Source organism: Bubalus bubalis, chromosome 1, assembly GCF_019923935.1.
Source record: "Bubalus bubalis isolate 160015118507 breed Murrah chromosome 1, NDDB_SH_1, whole genome shotgun sequence".
Classification (NCBI taxonomy): domain Eukaryota; kingdom Metazoa; phylum Chordata; class Mammalia; order Artiodactyla; family Bovidae; genus Bubalus; species Bubalus bubalis.
This window is the reverse complement of record NC_059157.1, coordinates 156,899,477-156,927,115: the sequence shown is the minus strand read 5'-3', so window position 1 is coordinate 156,927,115 and position 27,639 is coordinate 156,899,477. Positions and strand designations below refer to the sequence as shown.

At 38.6% G+C, this 27,639-nt stretch overlaps 1 protein-coding gene across 2 annotated transcripts; it reads right to left on the bottom strand.

Moving 5' to 3' along the window:
• Nucleotides 1-1,365: 1,365 nt before the first annotated feature.
• C1H3orf33 (chromosome 1 C3orf33 homolog) lies at nt 1,366-27,293 on the bottom strand. 2 transcript variants are annotated; one of them, XM_006077361.4, is made up of 5 exons: nt 27,089-27,293; nt 25,164-25,223; nt 22,190-22,337; nt 4,939-5,099; nt 1,366-2,433 (listed from the first exon to the last, which is right to left on the bottom strand). In XM_006077361.4, the coding sequence occupies exons 1-5, from the start codon at nt 27,200-27,202 to the stop codon at nt 2,032-2,034; spliced, it is 885 nt and encodes a 294-aa protein (XP_006077423.1). In that variant the 5' UTR covers nt 27,203-27,293; the 3' UTR covers nt 1,366-2,031. The 2 variants fall into 2 exon arrangements, with proteins under 2 accessions (XP_006077423.1, XP_006077424.1); XM_006077362.4 differs by lacking the exon at nt 27,089-27,293 and adding an exon at nt 26,638-26,985.
• Between the last annotated feature and the right edge of the window lie 346 nt (nt 27,294-27,639).

Genomic DNA, 27,639 nt, shown 5'->3' with positions numbered 1-27,639 from the left:
TGAGCGACTTCACTCACTTTCAGGTCACTATCTCTTCAAGGAAAAGAATAGACCAGGTTACACAGTCCTCAGGAGGGGCTTCACCAGCCCCGCCTTCAAACAGTTCAGCTGGAAAGATCACAGTGCACTGGCTGAGCTGGCAGAGGTCATCAGAACTAATTCCAGTGATAACTGTCATGACATCTGACATCACTTGGAGGCAAACTGAGGCAGGGGGAAAGGCTCAGGAGCTTGCCACAAAACTAGTTTAACATCTCTGTAAATAAAAATCTTAACATCTCTATAAACAAAAATAACACATTCCCTTAAAACAAAATAGAAAGCTATTGAGGCATTAGATCCAGGGAACAAAATCTACCACATAACTTCCTATCCTACCCCAAAGATGATGAAATAAAGTTACACACACAAAAAGAACTTTGGAAGATTTGAGACCTCACTAAAAATTAATGTTGTTTAATTAGAAAATGTTGGGAAATCTACTTTGCTGTGTGTGTGTTTTTTAATGTTACATTTATTTAAAAAAAAAAAAAAAACAGTATTTATTTATTCATTTTGGCTGTGCTGGGTCTTCACTGCTGGGTGAGGGCCTTCTCCGGTTGTGGTGAGTGAGGGCTCTTCTCTCGTTTCAGTCGCAGGCCTCAGTAGTTGCGGCTCCAGGGCTGTAGAGTGCAAGTTCAGTAGTTGTGGCACAGGTGCTTAGTTGCCCCTCAGCATGTGAAATCTTCCCAGACCGGAGATGGAACCCACGTTCCCCACAGTGGCAGGCAGATTCTTAACCCCTGGACCACCAGAAAAATGCTACCTTGCTATGTTTTATCCCTGCTTTAATCAGGTAGCAGCAGTAAACTTCCCCTTCTAAATCACGGATTCTGATAGGAGTCAGAATGAAGAGGACCAGATGACTCCTCTGACTTTGGTCAGTTCCTTTGCAACCCGTTAGGAAAAACTTCTGGAGACCCTGTGAGTAGATCATTGCTGGTGTTTTGAAAGAAGCTTATAATGTCAGGAAGATTTTAGCAGCAAGTACATGTTTTTGTATGCCACATCCTCAAAGCCACTCAAACTGGCTCTAAAAAATAAAGAAATGTATTACCTTGCATAATGAGAAATTGGGAGGCAAGAGAGTTCAAGTCCTCGGGATCTCGACAATGTCAGAAGGCATCCCTGTTCTTTTCCGTCTCTGTGCTGCCATCCTCAACACACTTGTGCTTTTGTTCTCAGGACTGTCCCCCTCATCTAACAACAGGTGGAAATAAGCTACTCTTTATTACTAGAAACGGTCTAAGTGACCTTCCCTTGTGGCTCTGCCCCAAATTCACAAGCAGTTAGACAGCAGTGAAAAAGAAAGAGCAGCCTCAGACATGCTGCCTAAAGAGTTCCTTTATTATAAGTAATCAAAGTTGAAAAAACCGGCAAAATAAACAAATACTGTCTTTCAACAAAAGCTAAATATGGCTGCCCCAAATAACTAAAATAATACAACAGCCAGTAGTTAAACTTTCTCTTCATATACTATCATTATATGTATATCTCCTTCAACCTGATAAAAAAAATTTTTTTTGGCTCCATTGGGTCATCATTGCTGCTCAGGCTTTTCTCTATTTGTAGTTCACGGGCTTCTCCTTGTGGTGGCTTCTCCTGTTGTGGAGCACAGGCTCTAGGGCGCAGGGATTCAGTAGTAGCAGCTCCTGGGCTTTAGAGTACAGGTCAGTAGTTGTGCTGGACAGGCTTAGTTGTTTTCTGCACTGATAGGCGGATTCTTTACCACTGAGCCACCAGGGAAGCCCAACCTGTAACTTTTACGGAGTATTTCATTCTTCTTAAAACCATACTATATTAATCACAATTTATTTACATTACTCTGATATTACATGTACAAAGAATCATCTCTTAAATATTTAAATACCATTAGAATGCAACTTTGATCTTCTGGGGAAATTTCCCATTTCAACTCAATGAAAAATATCCATTATAATTACACGTTTTATTCTTATTGGAGTAGGTCACCTCCAGACCTCTTGGAATATTTCATTCTTTTCTACGAAAGTGTATGCGACTCATAAGCTCTCTGAACTTCAGTATTAAGGAGTAGTTATTCATGTTCTCTTTCCATGTTTCATAAGACCTTTTAAATTTGTCATAATAACTTTCTTTTTTCAAGTTGAAATCTGATCCATTTTTTTTTAAATAACTGTCTTTTTTCCATATTTCTCTCCAGGAACCTTTCAGTTTTTCCAAATAACTTTCTTTTTCAGAGTCTTCCTTCCATATTCCTTCTCCTTTTTTTAAGGCTGTTAATTCAGCTTTAAGTAAATTTCTGTGAATTCTCCAGTAGATTTTAGAATCATGACTTAACCCCTTAACAAGAACAGTTTTGCCAAGACCTCTTCTCAGGATTTCTTCATTCAGACTCACACTAAAAAATCTACCCTTGAATAAAAAATAACACAAACCAATTATTTAATAAAATTACTAATATACCCATAGTACCTTATTTACTTTAAAATCAGTCAATCTGCAATTTGAGTCCTCCAGAGAAAAGTCAAAAATATAAATGATGGGACTTCCATGGTGGTACAAAGGTTAAGAATCCGTGCTTCCACTGCAGGGGGCATGGGGTTGATCCCTGGTAGGGCTCCCATATGGCATGTGGTATAGCCACAAAATATACTATATATATATTTACACACACACATACATATACATATATATGCAAAGGGGTCCTTAAGAGCTTAAAACAGCTAATGTTAAATCCAAGAATTTCATTACTAGATGAAACTTTTGCTCAAAGACAACTGACTCTTTTATAACACATAGCTCTCCACAGGCTCACTGGTCACCTAACTCAAAAGTGTGTAGAAGCGATAAAGTATGAAAAGAGATTTTTGATTTTTTGGTTGATGTTTGAATAGAGAATGGAGCACACACCAGTTAGGGAAAAAGACAGGAGGCCACAGCAAAAGAAATTAACAAAACTAAAAAGTAGACAAATGCAAAATGGACTGAAGCATCACAGAACTGTTAAATTAGGTTCAGAATTTCAGTGTTTAGCAAGGCCTGGCATGTAAGAATGTTTTTAAAAGATGGCCCATAAAATAATGAACATAAAAATAGCCCTGGCCCTTGAATCTTCAAACTTCAAGGAATTTTAGTTATACCTCACTGCCTAGTGAAACCAGATAAATGGGAACTTTTTTCCCCTTACTAATTTACAGTGTAAAAGAGATCCTGCTTAGCTGTTTCCACAGTCCCTCTGGGATTTTAACTTAAGATTAATTTTAACAAGGTGTTAGTAATTTTATAGCTGCATTAGACAAGTAATTCACAGTTAAAATTTTTTAATGTGAAAACTAAAGGTTTAAAGTAGAAAACATTTTCTAAGATTAAAAGAATATAGGAAACTTTTGTTTCTTTAAATGCAGTAACTTTTGGTACATGATGATAAGCAGCTAATAAATAGTTTTAAAGGGTATATCATATTTGTCTCAATCTTTTAAATTTAATGAGCTGAACCAAAATGAGAATAATTAAAATTCAACCTCACACTACAGAAAAGTTCAACAGAAATAAATACTGAAATATGCGTATAGTCTGGTATAAGGTAATGACAGAAAAGGTAAAGTTCAGGCTCAGGAGCCCCAAGGAGCTGGACTTCAATACCAGCTCTTCCACTTGGTTACTCAGAGTCCTACCTTTATATGGGAATAAAATGATTCCATAGCAGGGTTTGAGAATAAATAATACATACTCCTCAATTTAAAAGAGAAGTTAATATTTGAATAAGGCCTTTGGGATCTTTTATATAATTTTGTATTATCAACTTAGTTAAATATAGATGCTTCAACCAATCAAGGTTGGATAATTCTTATTTTGAAAGAACTGAATATGACCTGGACATGCAAAAATTAATGGATTTCATTAGGTGTTCTATTAATTCAGAAAGCTTTTTGTAATTAAAATGGTTACCATTCTAATCACTTTAGTGTGAGATTATTATTTTTCTTCAGATTATTCTCACTTGTAGTATAATAAATAACTTTAAAAGAAAAACTACCCTTAATGCTGTCATAATAATGTAAGTTAAAAAAACAATTCGTAATTCTTTCATATTAACGTTTCAACTATTTCATTTTTCCATGTCCTTTTTTCAGTAATCGTCCACCAAAAGAAATTTGGAGGAAGGCACATCAAAGAACTCAAGACAGTAACAGAGCAATAGCAATGAGGCTCTGTGGCATTCCCAGTTACAGAATGGCTATGGTCAATCACAAAAGTAAGGAAATTCTGAAGCAATGACTGACTATGGATCATAAACAGTATTTTTTTTTTTAAAGTAAATAGTACTTAAATAGGCTCCATTTAAATATGTCCAGTAATATTAAATATGCTCAATGCTTTTAGAGTTCAAAGACTTACATGTTAAGTCATACCTTTCTACAAGGTATTGGACCAGAATGAGCAATATTTACCTTCAGAAAACATTCTTGCTCTTTGCAATTACCAGTTGACACCACACTCAACAAGTGGTTTACAACAAGTGTGATATAATACACTTGTCCATAAATAAATATATAAGATACTCTTTAAATAAGCAATAGCCAGTCATTAATAATTTGAAGTTTTTTACTTTTTCTTAATTTTCTATTTTTCTGTAGTAAACATATAAACATTTTCTATAATAAATTTTATAGAAAAATTTATATATGAAACATGGTTCCTTATATATAATCACTAGCAGTAGTAGTTACAAAAGACAAAAGAAAACCAGTTTCATTATATAATCAAGGTTCTAATTAATGATGTGTTTATATATTGGGCTACAGTCCATGGGGTCACAAAGAGTTAGACACGACTGAATGACTAACACGTTCACTTTTCACTTATGCATAAATAATAAGAATAAAATATTGCTAGTTATTTCTTCACACTACTTACCTTATTCACTAAAAGGTAGCAAAAGAGTGCTGAATTCTCCTTTCCAAGAAGTTGAAACCATAGTACTTGGGAAGGTTTTAGCTCTTTTTGTAACCACACCTTCCCAGTTTCAGTAAGTTCTACTCCAGCCAACTTAATCAGCAAAACGCCGCATGGTTCTTCTAAAAAGGTTAGGTAGAAAAGAGTTTACCTTTAATATCACAATTGCAAAAGCAAATTCCAAAGTCATTTGTGCTCCAAAACGCAACTGGATATGTTACTTATAAATACCCAGACTCTCTAGATGCAGATCCATTTATTTCTATAGTCAACTTGTCTTTTAAAACAATACAAGTAGGTAACAGATGGAATAATTTAAAAAACTAATTTCAGTAAGATCCAGAACAGGATGTGGGGTTTAACCAATTTACCTTTTTTTAAAAAAAATCTTCCAGCTTTATTTCTATGTACACATACACATAATGCTACAAGTCATGTCGTTCAATAATATAGGCTCCTACTATCAATAAAACCATATAAACTGCTTTTTCACTTAATTTACTGAGGCTGTTTTCCCAACTCAATAAATATTAATGTCAACATTATTTTTATACAGTTTATAAAACTGATTTCCAGATAGGATTTTATCAATTTATATTCCAAGTAATAAGGTCTATATAGTCAAAGCTATGGTTTTTCCAGTAGTCATGTATGGATGTGAGAGTTGGACCATAAAGAAGGCTGAGCGCTAAAGAATTGATACTTTCAAATTGTGGTGCTGGAGAAGAGTCTCTTGGATAGCAAGGAGATCAAACCAGTCAATCCTGAAGGAAATCAACCCTGAATATTCATTGGAAGGACTGATGCTGAAGCTGAAGCTCCAATACTTTGGCCACCTGATAAGAAAAGCCGACTCAGTGGAAAAGACCCTGATGTTGGGAAAGATTGAGGGCAACAGGAGAAGGGGGCAGCAGAGGATGAGATGGTTAGATAGCAGCACTGACTCAATGAACATGAATTTGAGCAAATTCTGGGAGATAGTGGAGGACAGAGGAGCCTGACAGACTGAAGCCTGGACTTCACAGGTCACAAAGAGCCAGACATGACTGAGCAACTGAACTGAGAGGAGCCTGGCGTACTACAGTCCATTAGGGTCACAGAGTCAGACATGACTGAACAACAACATAGCGTTAAGAAAGTTTGTTTGGGCAAACTCTGGATAGAATTTTTACCAATTAAACTTTAATAATAGGATCTTATTTTAGAAAAAGTTTACAACTTTCCAAAAAGGGGAAATGGCTGGCAAAAAAAAAAGTTAATGCTTTTTTTAAAAGAAATTATACATTTAACATATATTAAACTCTTATACAAGTATTGATAGTTGAAAGTATAAAGTCTGTCCATTTAATTGCTAGGGAAAAAGTAATACTTGAGTTCAGAAAGATATCCTAGAAGTTTCTCATGATATTATTTGAGGATAGAAAACCATTTTCTTTAAGGCTTGGGTTTCTTGAAACTTGTCCTAGAGTTTCAGTTAGAGAAGTTTCAAAAGGTATAAGTAGGAGGATTATGTCCTTAGAAAACTCTGTGATACAGTATATTCACAAATTTTATTAAAGCAGAACACACATAATAAAGATTAGATGAAATCATCAGATGAAATACCTAATGAGTGAAGGGAAGTATAAAGATTCTGAGGCCTCTCTTCAGCCCTTCAATGCCACCATCAACACCAATTGTCTTTCAATAAAGTATCCTCTAGTCTTTAAAACCAAATCTTTAGGACCAAAAACATGAATCTAATCAACACTATCAACCTTGAGTATTAATGTCCTAATTCTTCACTTCAGCAAAGGTCATGGGATTCCTTTAAAATTAGCAAAGTCCCCATTAAGCATTTAAAATATGATATGGTCAATACCAATGTAAACATAAATTTTCCAGAAGCTAATCTACTGAATACGGTAAGTTATATCCATCAAATATTTTTGCCCAAACAGTTGATGTTTTCTTGAAAAAGGAGCGGTTACTTTTAATATTTATGATTTCTAATTTTAGCTTTGTGTGAATCCCTGTCTTTCCAGCTCTTCAATAAATCTTTTACATATATACTTTTAAAAAACCTAATTCATACTGGGTAGGAAGACACAATGCCAAGGATTATAAGGGTACAGCAAAACGGGCTCCAGTGGAGGAGCCCAACAGCACTCCATGAAAAGTGTACAGCTTGGGTTTTGCAGAATGAACAGAGAGAGGCACAGGGAGGAATGGGAAGTGAGCATGTCAAGTAAGGGAAAGACCATGGGCACCTGGAGAAAACTGCAGACATAAGATGAATACTCACGTAAACCACCACTAAGGACTTTGTTACATTTATGTTCTATCAGATGGGTAGGAAACTTCACAACTTAATATTCCTAAGGTTTTTAGAAAGATAGTACTTGATCCCAAAACAACTGATTCATCCCCTAGATTTATAGAATATTAAAAATCAGGAAGTTCCCTGGTGGTTTAGCAGCTAGGATTCTGCACTTTCATTATGGAAGCCTGGGTTCAGCCTCTGGTCTGGGAACTCAGATTCCACAACCGCACAACAGAAATAATAAATGACTGAATAAATAAATATTATAAACGGATTCATGACAGTAGACAATTTCATGAGATAGGTATATCACATATATCAAAAATATTAGTTTTTACCATTAGGTAAATGGTAAAATTTACTATTAGGAATAGGAGAAGCTTTGAAATAGTATCACTAGACTGCAGGTTTTCTGACTACCGTAGGCTCACATCCATCGTTTGCCACTGTATACTGAAACTGCAGCAATAGAGCAGGTCTTCAGTAAATATCTACTGAAGAAATGAAGTGTTCTAAGAGTTTCACTTCATAAAAATTTTTAACTCTGTGTGTTTGCCTCATCATATAAACCAAAGATAAGATCATGGAAGGCAAGGATATCACAGAATAGTCATGAGGAAGGAGTCTTGGAAATGTGACGATTCTCTTGTTTGATAGTGGTGGAAACCATTGGCTGAATCGGAAACAGAACACAAGCTCTCTACACCAAACACATTCAACTACACCATACAGACTACTCTGATGTAGTTATCTGAGCCCAACCATTTGGTTAGAATGGCCTCAATCTGGGGGGCCTGAATCTTAGCCCTCCTTACAATAAAATCAAAAGTCCATCTCTATCCTATAGACCAGGTAGTAAAAACAGTGAAAGGAACGTAAGGAGCTTTCAATTAATAGCTATTCTTAAATGAACAAGATTATGCTCTAACATCTTATTATGTCATTCAAAATAGTGCTTGGAAAGCAACTTCTAGATTCTATAACTGTTTTATAGGTAATCAGGTTTAACCAATGTAAATGCAAATTGATCTCTTTAACATGAACAATTTGGGGACTTCTCTGGTAAGAACCTGCCTTGCAATGCAGGGGACACAGGTTCGATCCCTGGTCAGGGATCTAAGATCCCACGTGACTAAGTGGGACAAACTAAGCCTGCATGCCTCAACTAGAGTCTGCATACCGCAACTAAGACTTGACGTAGCCAAATAAATAAATATTTTTTTTAATGAACAATTTATGTCAGTTATAAAAAGTATTAACACTATCATTACATTTGTACTGGTTAGCATCTGTCAGTGTGTCTGTTTCTTTAATTTTTGCAACTCTATACACAAAGTTGTGGACTGGGTAGCAAAGAATCTATTTTCTATCTTTAGTTCCATCAACTGTTAGGGAGATGGCTGCACACATGACCTTTAACTTCTATAGAAAATATTAAAATAAGTAGGGGAAGTAAGTTTCCTTTTAGCTTTAAAATTTTGATTGTACCAAGTTGACAAACATTATTATTTGATGTATATACTAATAATACACTAATAATAATATTATAGCAATTATAGCACTCTAATATAGCAATTAGAGTGCTGTGGCAGTGCACACCTTTCAGGACAGATACCCAGTGAATACCAACCCTGGAGCTGTGCAATGCACCAGCTGGACAATCACAAGTGATGGCCTTGCTGTCTAAGCACTAAAAAATCATCACTATTTCCGACAGGAGAGATTTAAATTACTACTGCATTATTACAACAACTTAGAAGTATAAACCATGCTTAGAGCTGAAATGGCCAACAAATAAACATCCCAAGTAATCTTTCTTTAGGGAACAACAGTCATTCAAATGACTGTTGTAAGCTGTGTAAGTTCTGCTTGATTTGTTAAGAAATAAAATCAATCATGTCAGGTGTGCTTGAGAGAAAAAAAATCAACCTTATTCCTTTATAGCCATATGTCAATTGAAGAGTGAGATTCATTCATCTCAGGGTAAAGAAATAAGAACTTTCTTTAAAACATTAAATTAATTAATATTAAGGAGATCTTTAAATATGACTCAATTAAATCATTTGACAATTTTGCCAAGTCTCTGTTGGCTAAAAATTATTTTTCTAGGGACCGTGAATAATTAGATAAGAAAAGTTCCCTGCCCACTAGGGGCTCATAGTTCAATAGAAGGATGTAAACCTAGATACGTAATTACAGGAAAATGTGTTTTAGTACTGTAATTGCAGTATGTATAAATTGCTTGGGGCATAGGGAAGAAAGAGGCCAGTTCTGCTTGGAAGTTAAGGAGAGCTTCACAAAAGAGCTGAAGTTTGAGCTAGATCCTAAAGAATCCACAGACTGGGACTTCCCTGGTGGTCCAGTGGTTAAGACTCCATGCTTGCAGTGGAGGGGGTACAGGTTCAATTCCTAGTTGGGGAACTAAGATGACACACGCCACATAGTAAAGAAAAAGAGAAAAAACAAACAAAAAGAATCCACAGACGCTCAGGCACTTGGAAAAGATCTATGCCCAGGCATGAGAACACATGGAAGCAGCAGGAAGGTCTGTGTGGCTGTGGTCTTTGCTGAGAAGCAGGGAGAAAAGGGAATTGCAGCAGCAAGCTCTGGACTCTGTCCAATTCTCCAACCTCTTTGGTGTCTCTTGTCCCCTTCTTCCCTATGCTCCAGCCACATGAGCCTTCACGTGCCTTACCAAAAGAGCTGGGCTCATCCCCACGCATGTTCTTCCTAGCCAGCTCCTTCCCATTCTCCAGGCCTCTAATGAGGCCTTCTCTGACCACCATATATGTGGATTCCCTCTTCATAAAAGCTCCAGTAATGCTCATCCTACACCCTGATCCTTTTCTTCATAGCCCTTAGGACAATTTTTCATTTTTTTGTTGCCCATCTTCCACCTGGACTGTAAGCTCCAAGGGGTAGAGTGGTCTTGTTTGTTTCACTCAGCATGTACAGCTAGCTAGGACCTAGAACATAATATATGTTCAGTATTTGTGGAATAAATGTTTGAACGCCTGAGTAGCTAAGTGAAAAAAGGAGGGAAGGAAGAAAAGAAATCTGGAACCAAATTAAATAGTTCGTTTGTGGGGGGCAGTCCTAAGATGGTGGAGGAATAGGACGGGGAGACCACTTTCTCCCCCACAAATTCATCAAAAGATCATTTGAACGCTGAGCATATACCACAAAACAACTTCTGAACACTGGCGGAGGACACCAGGCACCCAGAAAGGCAATCCATTATCTTCGAAAGGAGGTAGGACAAAATATAAAAGATAAAAAGAGAGACAAAAGATTTAGGGACAGAGACCCATCCTGGGGAGTTTTGGAATCTCAGAGGGCAGCATAACTGGGAGGAAAAAATAAATAAATAAAACCCACAGATTATGCCCCTAACAGCAACTCCCAGTGAAGAAGTACCCCAGACACTTGCATCTGCCACCAGCAAACGGGGGCTGAACAGCGAGGCTCAGGCTGCACTGCTTAGGGTAAGGACCGGGCCTGAATGCCCTGAGGGCAATCTGAGGGAGCTAACGTGAGATAGCAACCCAAACTGTGGGATAGCCAGAGAGAAAAAAAACAAAGAGCAGAGAGAGAGAGAGAACTTTCCCACAAAAACCTCTAACCTAAAGCACTGCCAGGCCACTCACAGAACAAAGGACTGAGCGAATACCAGAGGAGAGCTAGCCAGCAGTGGACCGGCCCATCCCCGCCGGAGGCAGGCAGGCAGGCGGACACCAGCCAGAGCCAGAAGGCAAGGGGCAAACTTGGCCCCAGAGACGGCATCCTCTACCAAACTGCGAGCAGGCTCCCAGTTGCTAACCAAGTCTTCCTGGGATCCTGGACTGTTGACATCCGCCAAGGGGGTCACAGCCAGAGATCAGCTCCACAGAGGAGACACACAGCACACCTGAAATGGCACTTCCGCTGTGCACCCAGGAAACCGAGCAGCTGGGACAGGGGAGATGATAAGACGCACCGACACAGGCAGTGTGCGCTCGACAAGCACCTGGTCGCCTGAGCTGCTCGGACCTGGGAAGGGCACAAAACACTGGCCCAACTGAGTCTGTGCCTTTGTGGAGTACCCAAGAACCTGAACCTGAGTGGCTTAGACATAGGAAGTGCACACAACCCAGGGCCCACCTTAGACAGTTCCCCTGCAGAGCAACCTGGAGCCTGAGCAGTGTAGACTGGGAAAGCACACACACCATCAATGCGGACAAACCCAGTGTGGCCAAGTCACTGCAAGCACTCCCCACACACGCCAGTGATATTTGTTTGCAGTGTTCCAGCCTCCCCACAGCACAACTGAACAAGTAAGCCTAAATAAATGACCACTTTCGCCCCCTTGTGTCAGGGCAGAAGTTAGATACTTAAGACACTTGCAAACAGAGGAAGCCAAAATAAACAAACAAGAGGGAACCACTTTGGAAGTGACAGGTGCAACAGATTAAAACCCTGTAGTTAGCATTGGCTACATTGGAAGGGACATATAGACCTTGAGAAGTATAAGCTGGAACAAGGACCTATCTGAAACTGAACTGACCCCATTGCCCTCAACACCTCCAGAGAAATTCCTAGACATATTCTACTATTCAGTTCAGTTCAGTCGCTCAGTCGTGTCCAACTCTTTACGACCCCATGAATCACAGCACGCCAGGCTGCCCTGTCCATCACCAACTACCATAGTTCACTCAAACTCATGTCCATCGAGTCGGTGATGCCATCCAGCCATCTCATCCTCTGTCGTCCCTTTCTCCTCCTGCCCCCAATCCCTCCCGGCATCAGAGTCTTTTCCAATGAGTCAACTCTTCGCATGAGGTGGCCAAAATATTGGAATTTCAGCTTCAGCATCAGTCCCTCCAATGAACATCCAGGATTGATCGCCTTTAGGATGGACTGGTTTGATCTCCTTGCAGTCCAAGGGACTCTCAAGAGTCTTCTCCAATACCACAGTTCAAAAGCATTAATTCTTTGGCGCTCAGCTTTCTTCACAGTTCAACTCTCACATCCATACATGACCGACCACTGGAAAAACCACAGCCTTGACTAGACGGACATTTGTTGGCAAAGTAATATCTCTGTTTTTCAATATGCTATCTAGGTTGGTTATAACTTTCCTTCCAAGGAGTAAGCGTCTTCAAATTTCACAGCTGCAATCACCATCTGCAGTGATATTGGAGCCCCCCAAAATAAAGTCTGACACTGTTTCCACTGTTTCCCCATCTATCTGCCATGAAGTGATGGGACCAGATGCCATGATCTTAGTTTTCTGAATGTTGAGCTTTAAGCCAACTTTTTCACTCTCCTCTTTCACTTTCATCAAGAGGCTTTTTAGATCCTCTTCACTTTCCGCCATAAGGGTAGTGTCATCTGCATATCTGAGGTTATTGATATTTCTTCCGGCTTGAGAAATATCTTGATTCCAGCTTGTGCTTCTTCCAGCCCAGTGTTTCTCATGATGTACTCTGCATAGAAGTTAAATAAGCAGGGTGACAATATACAGCCTTGACGTACTCCTTTTCCTATTTGGAACCAGTCTGTTGTTCCATGTCCTGTTCTAACTGTTGCTTCCTGACCTGCATACAGGTTTCTCAAGAGGCAGGTCAGGTGGTCTGGTATTCCCATCTCTTGAAGAATTTTCCACAGTTTATTGTGATCCACACAGTCAAAGGCTTTGGCATAGTCAATAAAGCAGAAATAGATGTTTTTCTGGAACTCTCTTGCATTTTCATTGATCCAGCGGATGTTGGCAATTTGATCTCTGGTTCCTCTGCCTTTTCTAAAACCAGCTTGAACATCTGGAAGTTCACGGTTCACGTACTGCTGAAGCCTGGCTTGGAAAATTTTGAGCATTACTTTACTAGCGTATGAGATGAGTGCAATTGTGCTGTAGTTTGAGTGTTCTTTGGCATTGCCTTTCTTTGGGATTGGAATGAAAACTGACCTTTTCCAGTCCTGTGGCCACTGCTGAGTTTTCCAAATTTGCTGGCATATTGAGTGCAGCACTTTCACAGCATCATCTTTCAGGATTTGAAAGAGCTCAACTGGAATCCCATCATCTCCATTAGCTTTGTTTGTACTCATGCTTTCTAATGCCCACTTGACTTCACATTCCAGGATGTCTGGTTCTAGGTGAGTGATCACACCATCGTGATTATCTGGGTTGTGAAGATCTTTTTTGTACAATTGTTCTGTGTATTCTTGCCACCTATTCTTAATATCTTCTGCTTTTGTTAGGTCCATACGATTTCTGTCCTTTATTGAGCCCATTTTTGCATGAAATGTTCCCTTGGTATCTCTAATTTTCTTGAAGAGATCTCTAGTCTTTTCCATTCTATTGTTTTCCTCTATTTTTTGCATTGATCGCTGAGGAAGGCTTTCTTATCTCTCCTTGCTATTCTTTGGAACTTTGTATTCAGATGCTTATATCTTGCCTTTTCTCCTTTGCTTTTCGCTTCTGTTTTCACAGCTATTTGTAAGACCTCCTCAGACAGTCATTTTGCTTTTTTGCATTTCTTTTCCATGGGGATGGTCTTGATCCCTGTCTCCCGTACAATGTCACGAACCTCCATCCATAGTTCATCAGGCACTCTGTCTATCAGATCTAGTCCCTTAAATCTATTTCTCACTTCCACTGTATAATCATAAGGGATTTGATTTAGGTCATACCTGTATGGTCTAGTGGTTTTCCCCAGTTTCTTCAATTTAAATCTGAATTTGGCAATAAGGAGTTCATGATCTGAGCCACAGTCAGCTCCCAGTCTTGTTTTTGCTGACTGTATAGAGCTTCTCCATCAGAGGGCAGACACACTGAAACCATAATCACAGAAAACTAGCCAATCTGATCACACGGACCACAGCCTTGTCTAACTCAATGAAACTAAGCCATGCTGTGTGGGGCCACCCAAGATGGGAGAGTCATGTTGGAGAGGTCTGACAGAATGGGAATGGCAAACCAATTCAGTTTTCTTGCCTTGAGAACCCCATGAATAGTATGAAAAGGCAAAATGATAGGATACTGAAAGGGGAACTCCCCAGGTCAGTAGGTGTCCAATATGCTACTGGAGATCAGTGGAGAAATAACTCCAGAAAGAATGAAGGGATGGAGCCAAAGCAAAAACAATACCCAGTTGTAGATGTGACTGGTGATAGAAGCAAGGTCCGATGCTGTAAAGAGCAATATTGTATAGGAACCTGGAATGTCAGGTCCATGAGTCAAGGCAAATTGGAAGTGGTCAAACAGGAGATGGCAAGAGTGAACATCAACATTCTAGGAATCAGCGAACTAAAATGGACTGGAATGGGTGAATTTAACTCAGATGACCATTATATCTACTACTGCAGGCAGGAATCCCTTAGAAGAAATGGAGTAGCTATCATGGTCAACAAAAGAGTCTGAAATGCAGTACTTGGATGCAATCTCAAAAACGACAGAATGATCTCTGTTCCTTTCCAAGGCAAACCATTCAATATCACAGTAATCCAAGCCTATGCCCCAACCAGTAACACTGAAGAGGCTGAAGTTGAATGGTTCTATGAAGACCTACAAGACCTTCTGGAACTAACACCCAAAAAAGATGTCCTTCTCATTATAGGGGACTGGAATGCAAAAGTAGGAAGTCAAGAAACACCTGGAGTAACAGGCAAATTTGGCCTTGGAGTACAGAATGAAGCAGGGCAAAGGCTAATAGAGTTTTGCCAAGAGAACGCACTGGTCATAGCAAACACCCTCTTCCAACAACACAAGAGAAGACTCTACATATGGATATCACCAGATGGTCTACACTGAAATCAGACTGATTATATTCTCTGCAGCCAAAGATTCTACTATTATCATTTTTTAATTTTTAAGTTCTTTATTACTCCTTTAATTTTCATTTTTAAAACCTATTACCTTGCAAAAAAAAGACCGTATTTTTAAAGCAAATTTCATATATATATATTTTTTATAACTTTTGTGATTTTATTTTTTTAATACTGTATTTTTGAGAGTCTAACCTCTACTCTAGATTTTTAATCTTTGCTTTTTGGTATTTGTTATCAATTTTATACCTTTAAGAATCCAATCTTCAGTACCCATTTCTACTTAGGGGTGTGATTATTGGCTTAATTGCTCTCTCCCCTTTTGACTCTCCTTTTTCTCCCCCAGGTCACCTCTATCTCCTCCCTCCCCATTCTCTTCTCTACTTAACCCTGTGAATATCTTTGGGTGTTCCAGGCTGTGGAGAACACTTAGGGAACTGATCACTGGCTAGACTGGTCTCTCTCCTTTTGACTGCCCCTCCTCTCCTCCTGGTAACCTCTATCTCCTTCCTCCCTCTTCTCTTCTCTATGGAACTCTGTGAACCTCTCTGAGTATTCCAGACTTGGAGAGCAAATAGGGAATTGATTACTGGCTAGACTGCTCTCTCCCCTTTGGATTCCCCCTCTTGTCCTCCTGGTCACCTATATCTTCCTCCTCCCTCTTCTCTTCTCCATGAAACTCTGGGACCTGCTCTGGGTGTCCCTCACTGTGGAGAATCTTTTCAGCATTAACCTAGATGTTTTATCATCAGTGCTGTATGGATGGAGAAGAATTGAGGCTACTGTAAGAATAAGACTGAAAGCCAGAGGTAGGAGGTTTAAATCCAAAACCTGAGAACACCAGAAAACTCCTGACTCCAGGGAACATTAATCGACAAAAGCTCATCCAAAAGCCTCCATACCTACACTGAAACCAAGCTCCAACCAAGAGCCAACGAGTTTTAGAGCAAGACATACCAGGCTAATTCTCCAACAATGCAGGAACATAACCCTGAGCATGAAAATACAGGTGGCCAAAAGTCACACCAAACCCACAGACACCTCAAAACTCACTACTGGACACTTCATTGCACTCCAGAGAGAAGAGATCCAGCTGCACCACCAGAACACCAATGCAAGCTTCCCTAACCTTGACAAGCCACTTGTCCAACCCTACCCACAGGGAGTAACCTCCACAATAAAGAGGAACCACAAACTTCCAGCATACAGAAAGGTCACCCCAAACACAGCAACCTAAACAAGATGAAAAGGCAGAGAAATATTCAGCAGGTAAACGAACATGATAAAAGCCCACCAAACAAAACAAAAGAGAAGGAGATAGGGAGCTTACCTGAAAAAGAATTCAGAATAATGATAGTAAAAATGATCCAAAATCTTGAAAACAAGATAGAGTTACAGATAAATAGTCTGGAGACAAGGATTGAGAAGATGCAAGAAAAGTTTAACAAGGACCTAGAAGAAATAAAAAAGAGTCAATCAATAATGAATAATGCAATAACTAAGATCAAAAGCACTCTGGAGGGAAGCAACAGTAGAATAACTGAGGCAGAAGATAGGATAAGTGAGGTGGAAGATAGAATGGTGGAAATAAATGAAGCAGAGAGGAAAAAAGAAAAAAGAATTAGAAGAAATGAGGACAACCTCAGTGACCTCTGGGACAATGTGAAATGCCCCAACATTTGAATCATAGGAGTCCCAGAAGAAGACAAAAAGAAAGGCCATGAGAAAATACTTGAGGAGATAATAGTTGAAAACTTTCCTAAAATGGGGAAGGAAATAGCCACCCAAGTCCAAGAAACCCAGAGAGTCCCAAACAGGATAAACCCAAGGCGAAATACCCCTACACACATATTAGTCAAATTAACGAAGATCAAACACAAAGAACAAATATTAAAAGCAGCAAGGGAAAAACAAACAACATTTAACCCACAAGGGGATCCCCATAAGGATAACAGCTGATCTTTCAATAGAAACTCTTCAGGCCAGAAGGGAATGGCAGGACATACTTAAAGTGATGAAACAGAAAAACCTACAACCCAGATTACTGTACCCAGCAAGGATCTCATTCAAATATGAAGGAGAAATCAAAAGCTTTACAGACAAGCAAAAGCTCAGAGAATTCAGCACCACCAAATCAGCTCAACAAATGCTAAAGGATCTTCTCTAGACAGGAAACAGAGAAAAGGTTTATAATCTCGAACCCAAAACAACAAAGTAAATGGCAACAGGATCATACTTATCAATAATTACCTTAAGTGTAAATGAGTTGAATGCCCCAACCAAAAGACAAAGACTGGCTGAATGGATACAAAAACAAGACACCTATATATGTTGTCTACAAGAGACCCACCTCAAAACAAGGGACACATACAGACTGAAAGTGAAGGGCTGGAAAAAGATATTTCACACAAATGGAAACCAAAAGAAAGCAGGAGTAGCAATACTCATATCAGATAAAATAGACTTTGAAATAAAGGCTGTGAAAAGAGACAAAGAAGGACACTACATAATGATCAAAGGATCAATCCAAGAAGAAGATGTAACAATTATAAATATATATGCACCCAACATAGGAGCACCACAGAATGTAAGGCAAATGCTAACAAGTATGAAAGGGGAAATTAACAGTAACACAATAACAGTGGGAGACTTTAATACCTCACTCACACCTATGGATAGATCAACTAAACAGAAAATTAGCAAGGAAACACAAACTTTAAATGATATAATGGACCAGTTAGACCTAATTGATATCTATAGGACAATTCACCCTAAAACAATGAATTTTACCTTTTTCTCAAGTGCACATGGAATATTCTCCAGGATAGATCATATCCTAGGCCATAAATCTAGCCTTGGTAAATTCAAAAAAATTGAAATCATCTCAAGCATCTTTTCTGATCACAATGCAGTAAGATCAGATGTCAACTACAGGAAAAAAACTATTAAAAATACAAACATATGGAGGCTAAACAACATACTTCTGAATAACCAACAAATCACAGAAGAAATCAAAAAACAAATCAAAATATGCATAGAAATGAATGAAAATGAAAACACAACAACCCAAAACCTATAGGATTCAGTAAAATCAGTGCTAAGGTGAAGGTTCATAGCAATACAAGCCTACCTCAAGAAACAGGAGAAAAATCAAATAAATAACCTAACTCTACACCTAAAGCAACTAGAAAAAGAAGAAATGAAGCACCCCAGGGTTAGGAGAAGGAAAGAAATCATTAAAAATTAGGGAAGAAATAAATGCAAAAGAAACAAAGGAGACCATAGCCAAAATCAACAAAGCTAAAAGGTTGTTCTTTGAGAAGATAAATAAAATAGACAAACCATTAGCCAGACTCATCAAGAAAAAAAGGGAGAAGAATCAAATCAACAAAATTAGGCATGAAAATGGAGAAATCACAACAGACAACACAGAAATACAAAGGATCATAAGAGACTACTATCAGCAACTATATGCCAATAAAATGGACAACTTGGAAGAAATGGACAAATTCTTAGAAAAGTATAACTTTCCAAAACTGAACCAGGAAGAAATAGAAAATCTTAACAGACCCATCACAAGCACAGAAATTGAAACTGTAATCAGAAATCTTCCAACAAACAAAAGCCTGGGACCAGATGGCTTCACAGCTGAATTCTACCGAAAATTGAGAGAAGAGCTAACACCTATCCTACTCAAACTCATTCAGAAAATTGCAGAGGAAAGTAAACTTCCAAACTCATTCTATAAGGCCACCATCACCCTAATACCAAAACTAGACAAAGATGCCACAAAAAAAAAAACTACAGGCCAATATCACTGATGAACATAGATGCAAAAGTCCTTACCAAAATTCTAGCAAACAGAATCCAACAACATATTAAGAAGATCATACATCATAACCAAGTGGGCTTTATCCCAGGGATACAAGGATTCTTCAATATTCACAAATCAATGTGATACACCACATTAACAAACTGAAAGATAAAAACCATATGATTATCTCAATAGATGCAGAGAAAGCCTTTGACAAAATTCAACATCTATTTATAATAAAAACCCTCCAGAAAGCAGGAATAGAAGGAACATACCTCAACATAATAAAAGCCATATATAATAAACCCACAGCAAACATTATCCTCAATGGCGACAAATTGAAAGCATTTCCCCTAAAGTCAGGAACAAGACAAGGATGCCCACTCTCACCACTACTATTCAACATAGTTTTGGAAGTTTTAGCCACAGCAATCAGAGAAGAAAAAGAAATAAAAGGAGTACAAATTAGAAAAGAAGAAGTAAAACTCTCACTGTTTGCAGATGACATGATCCTCTACATAGAAAACCCTAAAGACCCCACCAGAAAATTACTAGAGCCAATCAATGACTATAGTAAAGTTTCAGGATATAAAATCAACACCCAGAAATCCCTTGCATTCCTATACAGTAACAATGAGAAAACAGAATGAGAAGTTAAGGAAACAATTCCATTCACCATTGCAATGAAAAGAATAAAATACTTAGGAATATATCTACCTAAAGAAACAAAAGACCTATATATAGAAAAATATAAAACACTGATGAAAGAAATCAAAGATGACACATATAGATGGAGAAATATACCATGTTCATGGATCAGAAGAATCAATATAGTGAAAATGAGTATACTACCCAAAGCAATCTATAGATTCAGTGCAATCCCTATCAAGCTACCAAAAGTGTTTTTCAGAGAACTAGAACAAATAATTTCACAATTTGTATGGAAATACAAAAAACCTCAAATAGCCAAAGCAATCTTGAGAAAGAAGAATGGAACTGGAGGAATCAACCTGCTTGACTTCAGGCTATACTACAAAGCTACAGTCATCAAGACAGTATGGCACTGGCACAAAGACAGAAACATAGATCAATGGAACGAAATAGAAAGTCCAGAGATAAATCCACGCACCTATGGATACTTTATCTTTGACAAAGAAGGCAAGAATATACAGTAGAGAAAAGACAATCTCTTTAACAAGTGGTGCTGGGAAAACTGGTCAACCACTGGTAAAACAATGAAACTAGAACACTTTCTAACACTATACACAAAAATAAACTCAAAATGGATTAAAGATCTAAATGTAAGACCAGAAACTATAAAACTCCTAGAGGAAAACATAGGCAAAACACTCTGTGACATAAATCATAGCAGGATCCTCCCTCCTTCCAGAGCAATGGAAATAAAAGCAAAAATAAACAAATGGGACCTAATTAAACTTAAAAGCTTTTGCACAACGAAGGAAACCATAAGCAAGGTGAAAAGATAGCCTTCAGAATGGGAGAAAATAATAGCAAATGAAGCAACTGACAAAGAATTAACCTCAAAAATATACAAGCAACTCCTGCAGCTCAATTCCAGAAAAATACCTGACTTTATCAAAAAATGAGCCAAAGAACTAAACAGACATTTCTCCAAAGAAGACATACAGATGGCTAACAAACACATGAAAAGATGCTCAACATCACTCATTATCAGAGAAATGCAAATCAAAACCACAATGAGGTACCATCTCACACCAGTCAGGATGGCTGCTATCAAAAAGTCTACAAACAATAAATGCTGGAGAGGGTGTGGAGAAAAAGGAACCCTCTTACACTGTTGGTAGGAATGAAAATTAGTACAGCCACTATGGAGAACAGTGTGGAGATTCCTTAAAAAACCAGAAATAGAACTGTCATATGACCCAGCAATCCCACTGCTGGGCATACACACCGAGGAAACCAGAATTGAAAGAAACATGCGTACCCCAATGTTCACTGCAGCACTGTTTACAATAGCCAGGACATGGATGCAACCTAGATGTCCATCAGCAGACAAATGGATAAGAAAGCTGTGGTACATATACACAATGGAATATTCAGTTCAGTTCAGTTGCTCAGTTGTGTCCAACTCTTTGCGACCCCATGAACTGCAGCATGCCAGGCCTCCCTGTCCATCACCAACTCCCGGAATCCACCCAAAGCCATGTCCATTGTGTCAGTGATGCCATCCAGCCATCTTATCCTCTGTCGTCACTTACTCCTCCTGCCCCCAATCCCTTCCAGCATCAGAGTCTTTTCCAATGAGTCAACTCTTCGCGTGAGGTGGCCAAAGTACTGGAGTTTCAGTTTTAGCATCATTCCTTCCAAAGAAATCCCAGGGCTGATCTCCTTCAGAATGGACTGGTTGGATCTGCTTGCAGTCCAAGGGACTCTCAAGAGTCTTCTCCAACACCACAGTTCAAAAGCATCAATTCTTTGGCGCTCAGCTTTCTTTAGAGTCCAACTCTCACATCCATAGTGACTACTGGAAAAACCATAGCCTTGACTAGATGGACCTTTGCTGGCAAAGTAATGTCTCTGCTCTTTAATATGCTCTCTAGGTTGGTCATAACTTTCCTTCCAAGGAGCAAGCGTCTTTTAATTTCATGTAATATTACTCAGCTACTAAAAAGAATGCATTTAAATCAGTTCTAATGAGGTAGATGAAACTGGAGCCTATTATACAGAGCGAAGTAAGTCAGAAAGAAAACTCCATATATTGGAGTTACTGTATTGAATTTAGAAAGATGGTAACAATGACCCTATATGTGAGATAGTAAAAGAGACACAGATGTACAGAACAGACTTTTGGAATCTGTAGGAGTAGGCAAGGGTGGGATGATTTGAGAGAATAGCATTGAAACAAATATATCATCATATGTGAAACAGATCACCAGTCCAGGTCTGATGCATGAGACAGGGTGCTCAGGGCTGGTGCACTGAGATGACCCTGAGGGATGGGATGGGGAGGGAGGTATGAGGGAGGTTCAGGATGGGAAACACATGTACACCCATAGCTGATTCATGTGAATATATGGCAAAAACCACCACAATATTTTAAAGTAATTAGCCTCCAATTAAAATAAATTAATTAATTAAATAAAAAATAAATAAATGTTCATTTGTGTAAGTTAAGAGTTTGGACTTTCTCTCATAGACAACGGAGAGTTATTAAAAATTAAAATGACTTTTTTTTGCTATTTTAAAAATAACTTCTAATAAAGGAACTTTAAAATAGTTATTTAGTGCTATTATTTTTGTGCCTTACTTACTTCTCCATGAAGATATAACAGGTAAAGCAATGGGAATATGTTCAATCTCTAAACCATTCTCAGTTATTTGGCGTAGTCGGCCTCGTAGTTTAACATTCTTTCTTATAAATTCTACTGGAATATCTGAAGAACGTGTGAATTTTGATGTCTGTTGATTTACAAGGAGAAAAGTATAACATTTTATTACTATTTTCATTTTAAAATTAAGCATGTTATATTCTCTAAACATTTCTTCTCTAAAGAAGACATAATAACCACTGAATATTTTTAATTTGGTTCTTAATTTTATATTAATATTTTTAAAAGACTTAACAGAAGTGTTTATAAGCACATTATTTAGAAACCTTTAGTCATTGTTTTACTATTTGAGACTACTATATAGAGAACATTAAACAGACTCCTAACTTTTAAAAAAGCTTACATCCTTAAAATGTGACACAATTTATCAAGAAGCAGTGAGCGTACAGCTGTGCCTGGCACTACACAAATCTGGTTAAACTTACTATCTTACTGGTTAAGTTACTATCTCATTCTATAAATGCACTATCTATTCATACAGGTACTCTGGGAGATGGAGAAGGAAATGGCAACCCACTCCAGTATTCTTGCCTGGGAAATGCCACAGACACAGGAGCCTTGCAGGCTATAGTCCATTGGGGTCACAAAGAGTTGGACACAATTTAGCAACTAAACAGCAATAGCAGCAACTCCTGGGAGAACCTAGCCAAAATTGAGGCAATTTAAGTTAGACTACTAATCAACAAGTTTCTTGCCCTCATTTTTCAATCTCATAGGAGAAATTGTTCCCCTCCAAAAAGGCCAACATTAGGAATTTATTTAAATACCTAACACCTTGGAGTTACTCAACATTTTATACCTGTGTCTTTCATATTAACAGTACTATAGAAACAAACTTAATTCATAAGCATGGCTGGGTGAGAGCCTCATAACAGGCAGAAGGATAAATTAGCAACCAACTTTCTAAGATAGTAAAGTTGGTCTAAACATTAAAAAAATTTTTTTCCAAACAAGAAAAACATTATAGCAGACAAATCCAGAATGTGGAACATTAATAATGGGATAAATGAATTGGTTATTCTAAAAAAATAAATGGCTTATGGGGAAAAAAAAAACGAGTGGGAGTATAGACTGTTATAAAATAAATGAGACAGATATAACAAATACAATATATGGACCATTAGAATCCTGCTTTGAACAGATCACCTACTTTTTTTAAAAAAGACACCATTGAAACAATCAAAGAATTCTTAACATTGTCTGGATATTAGATGATGCTAAGAGGTTATTAATTATGTTAGATGTGTCTAGACAGACAGACACTGTGAGTCTCCTGATGCAGCATAACAGGAAGCAGCATACTCCATCACCTTCTTGTTCACACTAAATCTACGGAGGAAACACAAATCCAGACTGTAGGAGATTCTCTAAGACTAACTCGGCCTCATCAAAATCACAGTGTCATGAGAGACAAAAATTAAAGTGGGCATAAAAGTCTAGACTGAAGGAGACCAAAGAGACATGACAACCAAATACAGTGCATGATCCTTGACTGAAACTTAAGACTGGGAGAAAAAACAGCTACAAAGGATATTTTCAGGAGATAAATATGAATGTTAACTGGATTTTAGAAATTGTTAAATTTATTAGATGCAAAAATATTAATGTGATTATGGAGGAAAGTATTCCTGCTCTTAGCAAGTACACTACAAAGTCTTTATGGGACTAGTTATAAAATAAGTGAGTCACAGGTAGGAAGCATACAGCATGGAGAATACAGTCAGTAATTATGCAGAATTTCTGTAGAGTGACAGACTTGTGATCATTTTGAAATGTATAGAAATATCAAATCACTATGTTGTGTAACAGGAAATAACATAGTGTTGTAGGTCAATTTTACTTCAAAAACAAACTCATAAAAAATCATATCAGATTTCCAGTTATGAGAGGTAGGAGATGGAGGAAGGGAGAACTTGAAAGATACAAACTTCCAGTTATAAGATAAATAAATACTAGGGGTGTAATGTACAACATGAGTAATATAATTTACAATACTGTATGTTATGCATGAAAGTTGTTATACATGAAAGTAAATCCTAAGAGTTCTCATCACAAGGAAAAAAATTGTTTTCTGTTTATTTAATTTTGTATCTATATGAGATGATGGAGGTTCACTGAACTTACTGTGGTAATCATTTCCTGAGGTATGTAAGTCAAATCATTATACTGGACACCTTAAACCTAGGCAGCGCTGGAGGACAATTACATCTCAGCTTTAAAAAAGTGAGTTCAAGGCATTAAAGAAAAAAAGAAGGAAAAAAAGACAAAAGTTCTGAAATCGGAGTCTGGGTGTAAAGGCAACAGTTGGAAAAAATGTAGTATGGTAACAAGGTGTAGTCAATGATAATACAAAACAATATAGAGATAAGTATAGGAAATAAATATATACAGAAGCAATATATCTATTCCAGTATGACACTGAAATGACATCCTATGACAACAATCAGGTATATTAAAAGTACTTGTAAATCCTGAATTATCAAATACATTTCCAAAATGTCTGTTATTAAAATACTTTTTGAAAGGGCAAAAAAACACACTAAATAAGCATAAATTATTTAGTTCAAAGGGACATAATTCAATTTAAACCTAAAACCGCTACAGAAAACATTTTTGAGATATTCTTCAGCATCTGAAATGCAAATTTAGTGATTATTTATTTCAAGTATGAAGAAAAGTCATTATGGAAAGACAGGTTGTGCGATTCTTTCCATAAAACCCTGTGGATGTGTTATTTTTAAACCAACATCTTAAAGTATGTTCACTGTTCTAAAATGTTATCTAAAAGCTTCTAATATGAATAACAAAATGATACCCATGTTAAGATAAAAATCATCTGAAGTGAGAGAAACTAACTGTCTAGTGCTTATCATAATGTCTTAATTTTTTAACTTACCAGTCGAACACTTCTTAGAAGTAACATTACTCCGGCCATGGCCATTACAGTGCTGATGTTCTTTAGAAAGAGATTTTATGATTAATTCTAATTATTATTCACAATACTGAAAGTACTAAATAGAAGGCAGGAAAAAAAGTCATCCCTTATACCTAACTTCTCAAATAAGGCTTATCCTTCAACTAAGGCCCACTTCTTCCAAAAAAACCAACTGCCCACCACCCATTAATCTTCCCCTTTTTCTCCCAATCTGGTACACACAGTAATTATATATATAATACCGTACTGTTTTCTATTGATTGTATTGCTTTAACCATGAGTCCCTTGAATGAATCAGTCTAATTATTAATACTTTTTCTGCAAGACCCATAGGAACTCCATAACCCTAAGTCTGCAGGTGGAATTAAAGTATTTAGTAGAAAACTTTATTACTGATACCATAAAACACAGCACTTGGGAAACAGATGAGGCAAACAGTCAGGAAAATCATAGCAATGTATTTCATTTAAACTGAAATTGATCTAAAGTTTAATTAATAAGGATCCTGCAACTCCCTCACCAACAGTGGTAATCTAACGTGCTTTCCTTCAATAAACACAACTAAGCATATAAGAGATGATTATATGTATTGTATATATATATATACAAGAGTACATTCTGTGATTGGATTATTTGGAATAAAACATCCATACACTAATTTACATACTGTTTCCTCTCCCAATCCTGATGAGGTTATTTTTTTATTTGAAATTAACCAGTGCATCTCTTCCTGCTTAATTGGAAGAACCAAGGCCTTGTCAATTAACATCCGTGTTTCTGTGTATACATACACACATATATATGTATACAATTCATTAATGTTAAACATATTTATGTTTAACATAAGTGGCAGGCACTGTTCTCAGGACTGAGCTGTAGGTGAGAGAGCTGCGGTCTCAGCATTGAGCTGCAGTCATGGTGAGTGAAAATAGACATGGTCCTGGCACTTTGGCTGCCAAGTATTTGCAAACATAATGAGCCTACTCAACTTCCCAGCAGAATTCTCCCATCTGAAAACAATCTCTTCATTTGGCTTCTAGCACACTTGGTTTTCCTGATATTCCTCTTCCCCTCTGTCTGTTCCCTCCGAATCTTTGCTTATCTCCTTTTCACTCTCCAAATTCTAAATGTTAGAGAGGCCCTCAGGTCTCAGTCCTAGAGCTTTTTCAGGAGCTTTTCTGACTCGCTCGAAGTCATCCAAGCTTTGAATACTAGAAGTTTTCTATAATAATACTAAAATACTATAAGGTTTATTTACACTTTAAATACTTAAGGTATTATGCAGCCCACTCCCAGATTCCCGTTCTGATCTCCCTTCAAGACATGACTCCTGTATCCAGTTGCCTAGAACACCTAAGCTACGTTGGGAAGTCTAATGACCACCTTCAAGTTCACACATCTCCTTTAGAAGTCTAACAGGCATCTTCAATTTCACCTTGCAAAAAGCTCTGTAGATTTCCCCAACAAATCATTTATCCCAACTCCTCCATTTCAGCAATTTCCACACCATCCACGAAGCAGGCAGCCCCCTTGATTCTTTGTTACAAACAAAGAAATCACCACCAGGGCTTAGTCACAATCTTCTCTCCCCTGGTCGCCTGCGACGCCCCGCCTTTTTCAAACTGCCCGCCCCTCCCCAACTGCTCCAATGGCCCCGCTGGTGCCCAGCGCTGGGCTGCAGCTTCCCCTCGGAGGCATCCCGGGGCCCAGCACAGTCAAGGCAGTGATGGGGTCGCGGCAGCCCCGCCAGGCCGCGCGCCCCGGCCGCCCCGCACACGCCGCCCCAATCCGGCGGCCCTCCGCCGCTGCCCGGGCCTCCCCCAGGACGCGTCTTCTTCAGCTTGGCGCTGCGCGGCCCGCGCCCACCACCGCCCGGCCTGCAGTACCCGGATGAGGCGCAGGTGGTCGTCGGCCCACTGCGAGATCCGCGCCACCACGTTGGGCGCTGCTCCGTCCCGGTTGGGCGACGGTGTGGCCGGGGTCGCGGGCTGCCCCGCCATGTTCCCGGCCTCCCGGGAGAGGGCGCCGCCTCCTCGACCGGACGACAGAGGGCGCCGCTCTCCACGGGCGGGCGGGCGGATGGCGGGATCCAAGCTCCTGCAGCTAGAGAGGGCGCCTCGCGAGCCGACCTTCGGGTCGGGTTCTCAGCAACCAAGAAGTGGCCCAGGGAGGTCCTCCCGACCCTTTAGGAGACGTCTTTACAGTGATCCTCCGGTATTTACACGAGGTTTTCCCACAGCGCAAGAGATCTCTGTCGTTAGGAGATGCGAGCTGCAGGATCACAGGGCATGCTGATGGAAGATGATCAGTTCAACTCGCTTAACTCAGAGCAGTGTAGGTAGCGTGTGCCACACAAGAAAGAAAATTGAAGTAGACCATTCTTACACCTGCTCCCAAATATATTAAAATGTGTATTCCTTATATTTGAATTGTGTTT

Excerpts from the sequence above, each read along its gene's own strand:
- C1H3orf33 (XM_006077361.4), bottom strand. The coding sequence starts at position 27,202 with ATGGCGGGGCAGCCCGCGACCCCGGCCACACCGTCGCCCAACCGGGAC. Across the intron at positions 25,224-27,088 it reads ACCACCTGCGCCTCATCCGG|AACATCAGCACTGTAATGGC; the intron begins GTACTGCAGGCC and ends CTCTTTCTAAAG. Across the intron at positions 5,100-22,189 it reads TGTTATATCTTCATGGAGAA|AAGAACCATGCGGCGTTTTG; the intron begins GTAAGTAAGGCA and ends TAACCTTTTTAG.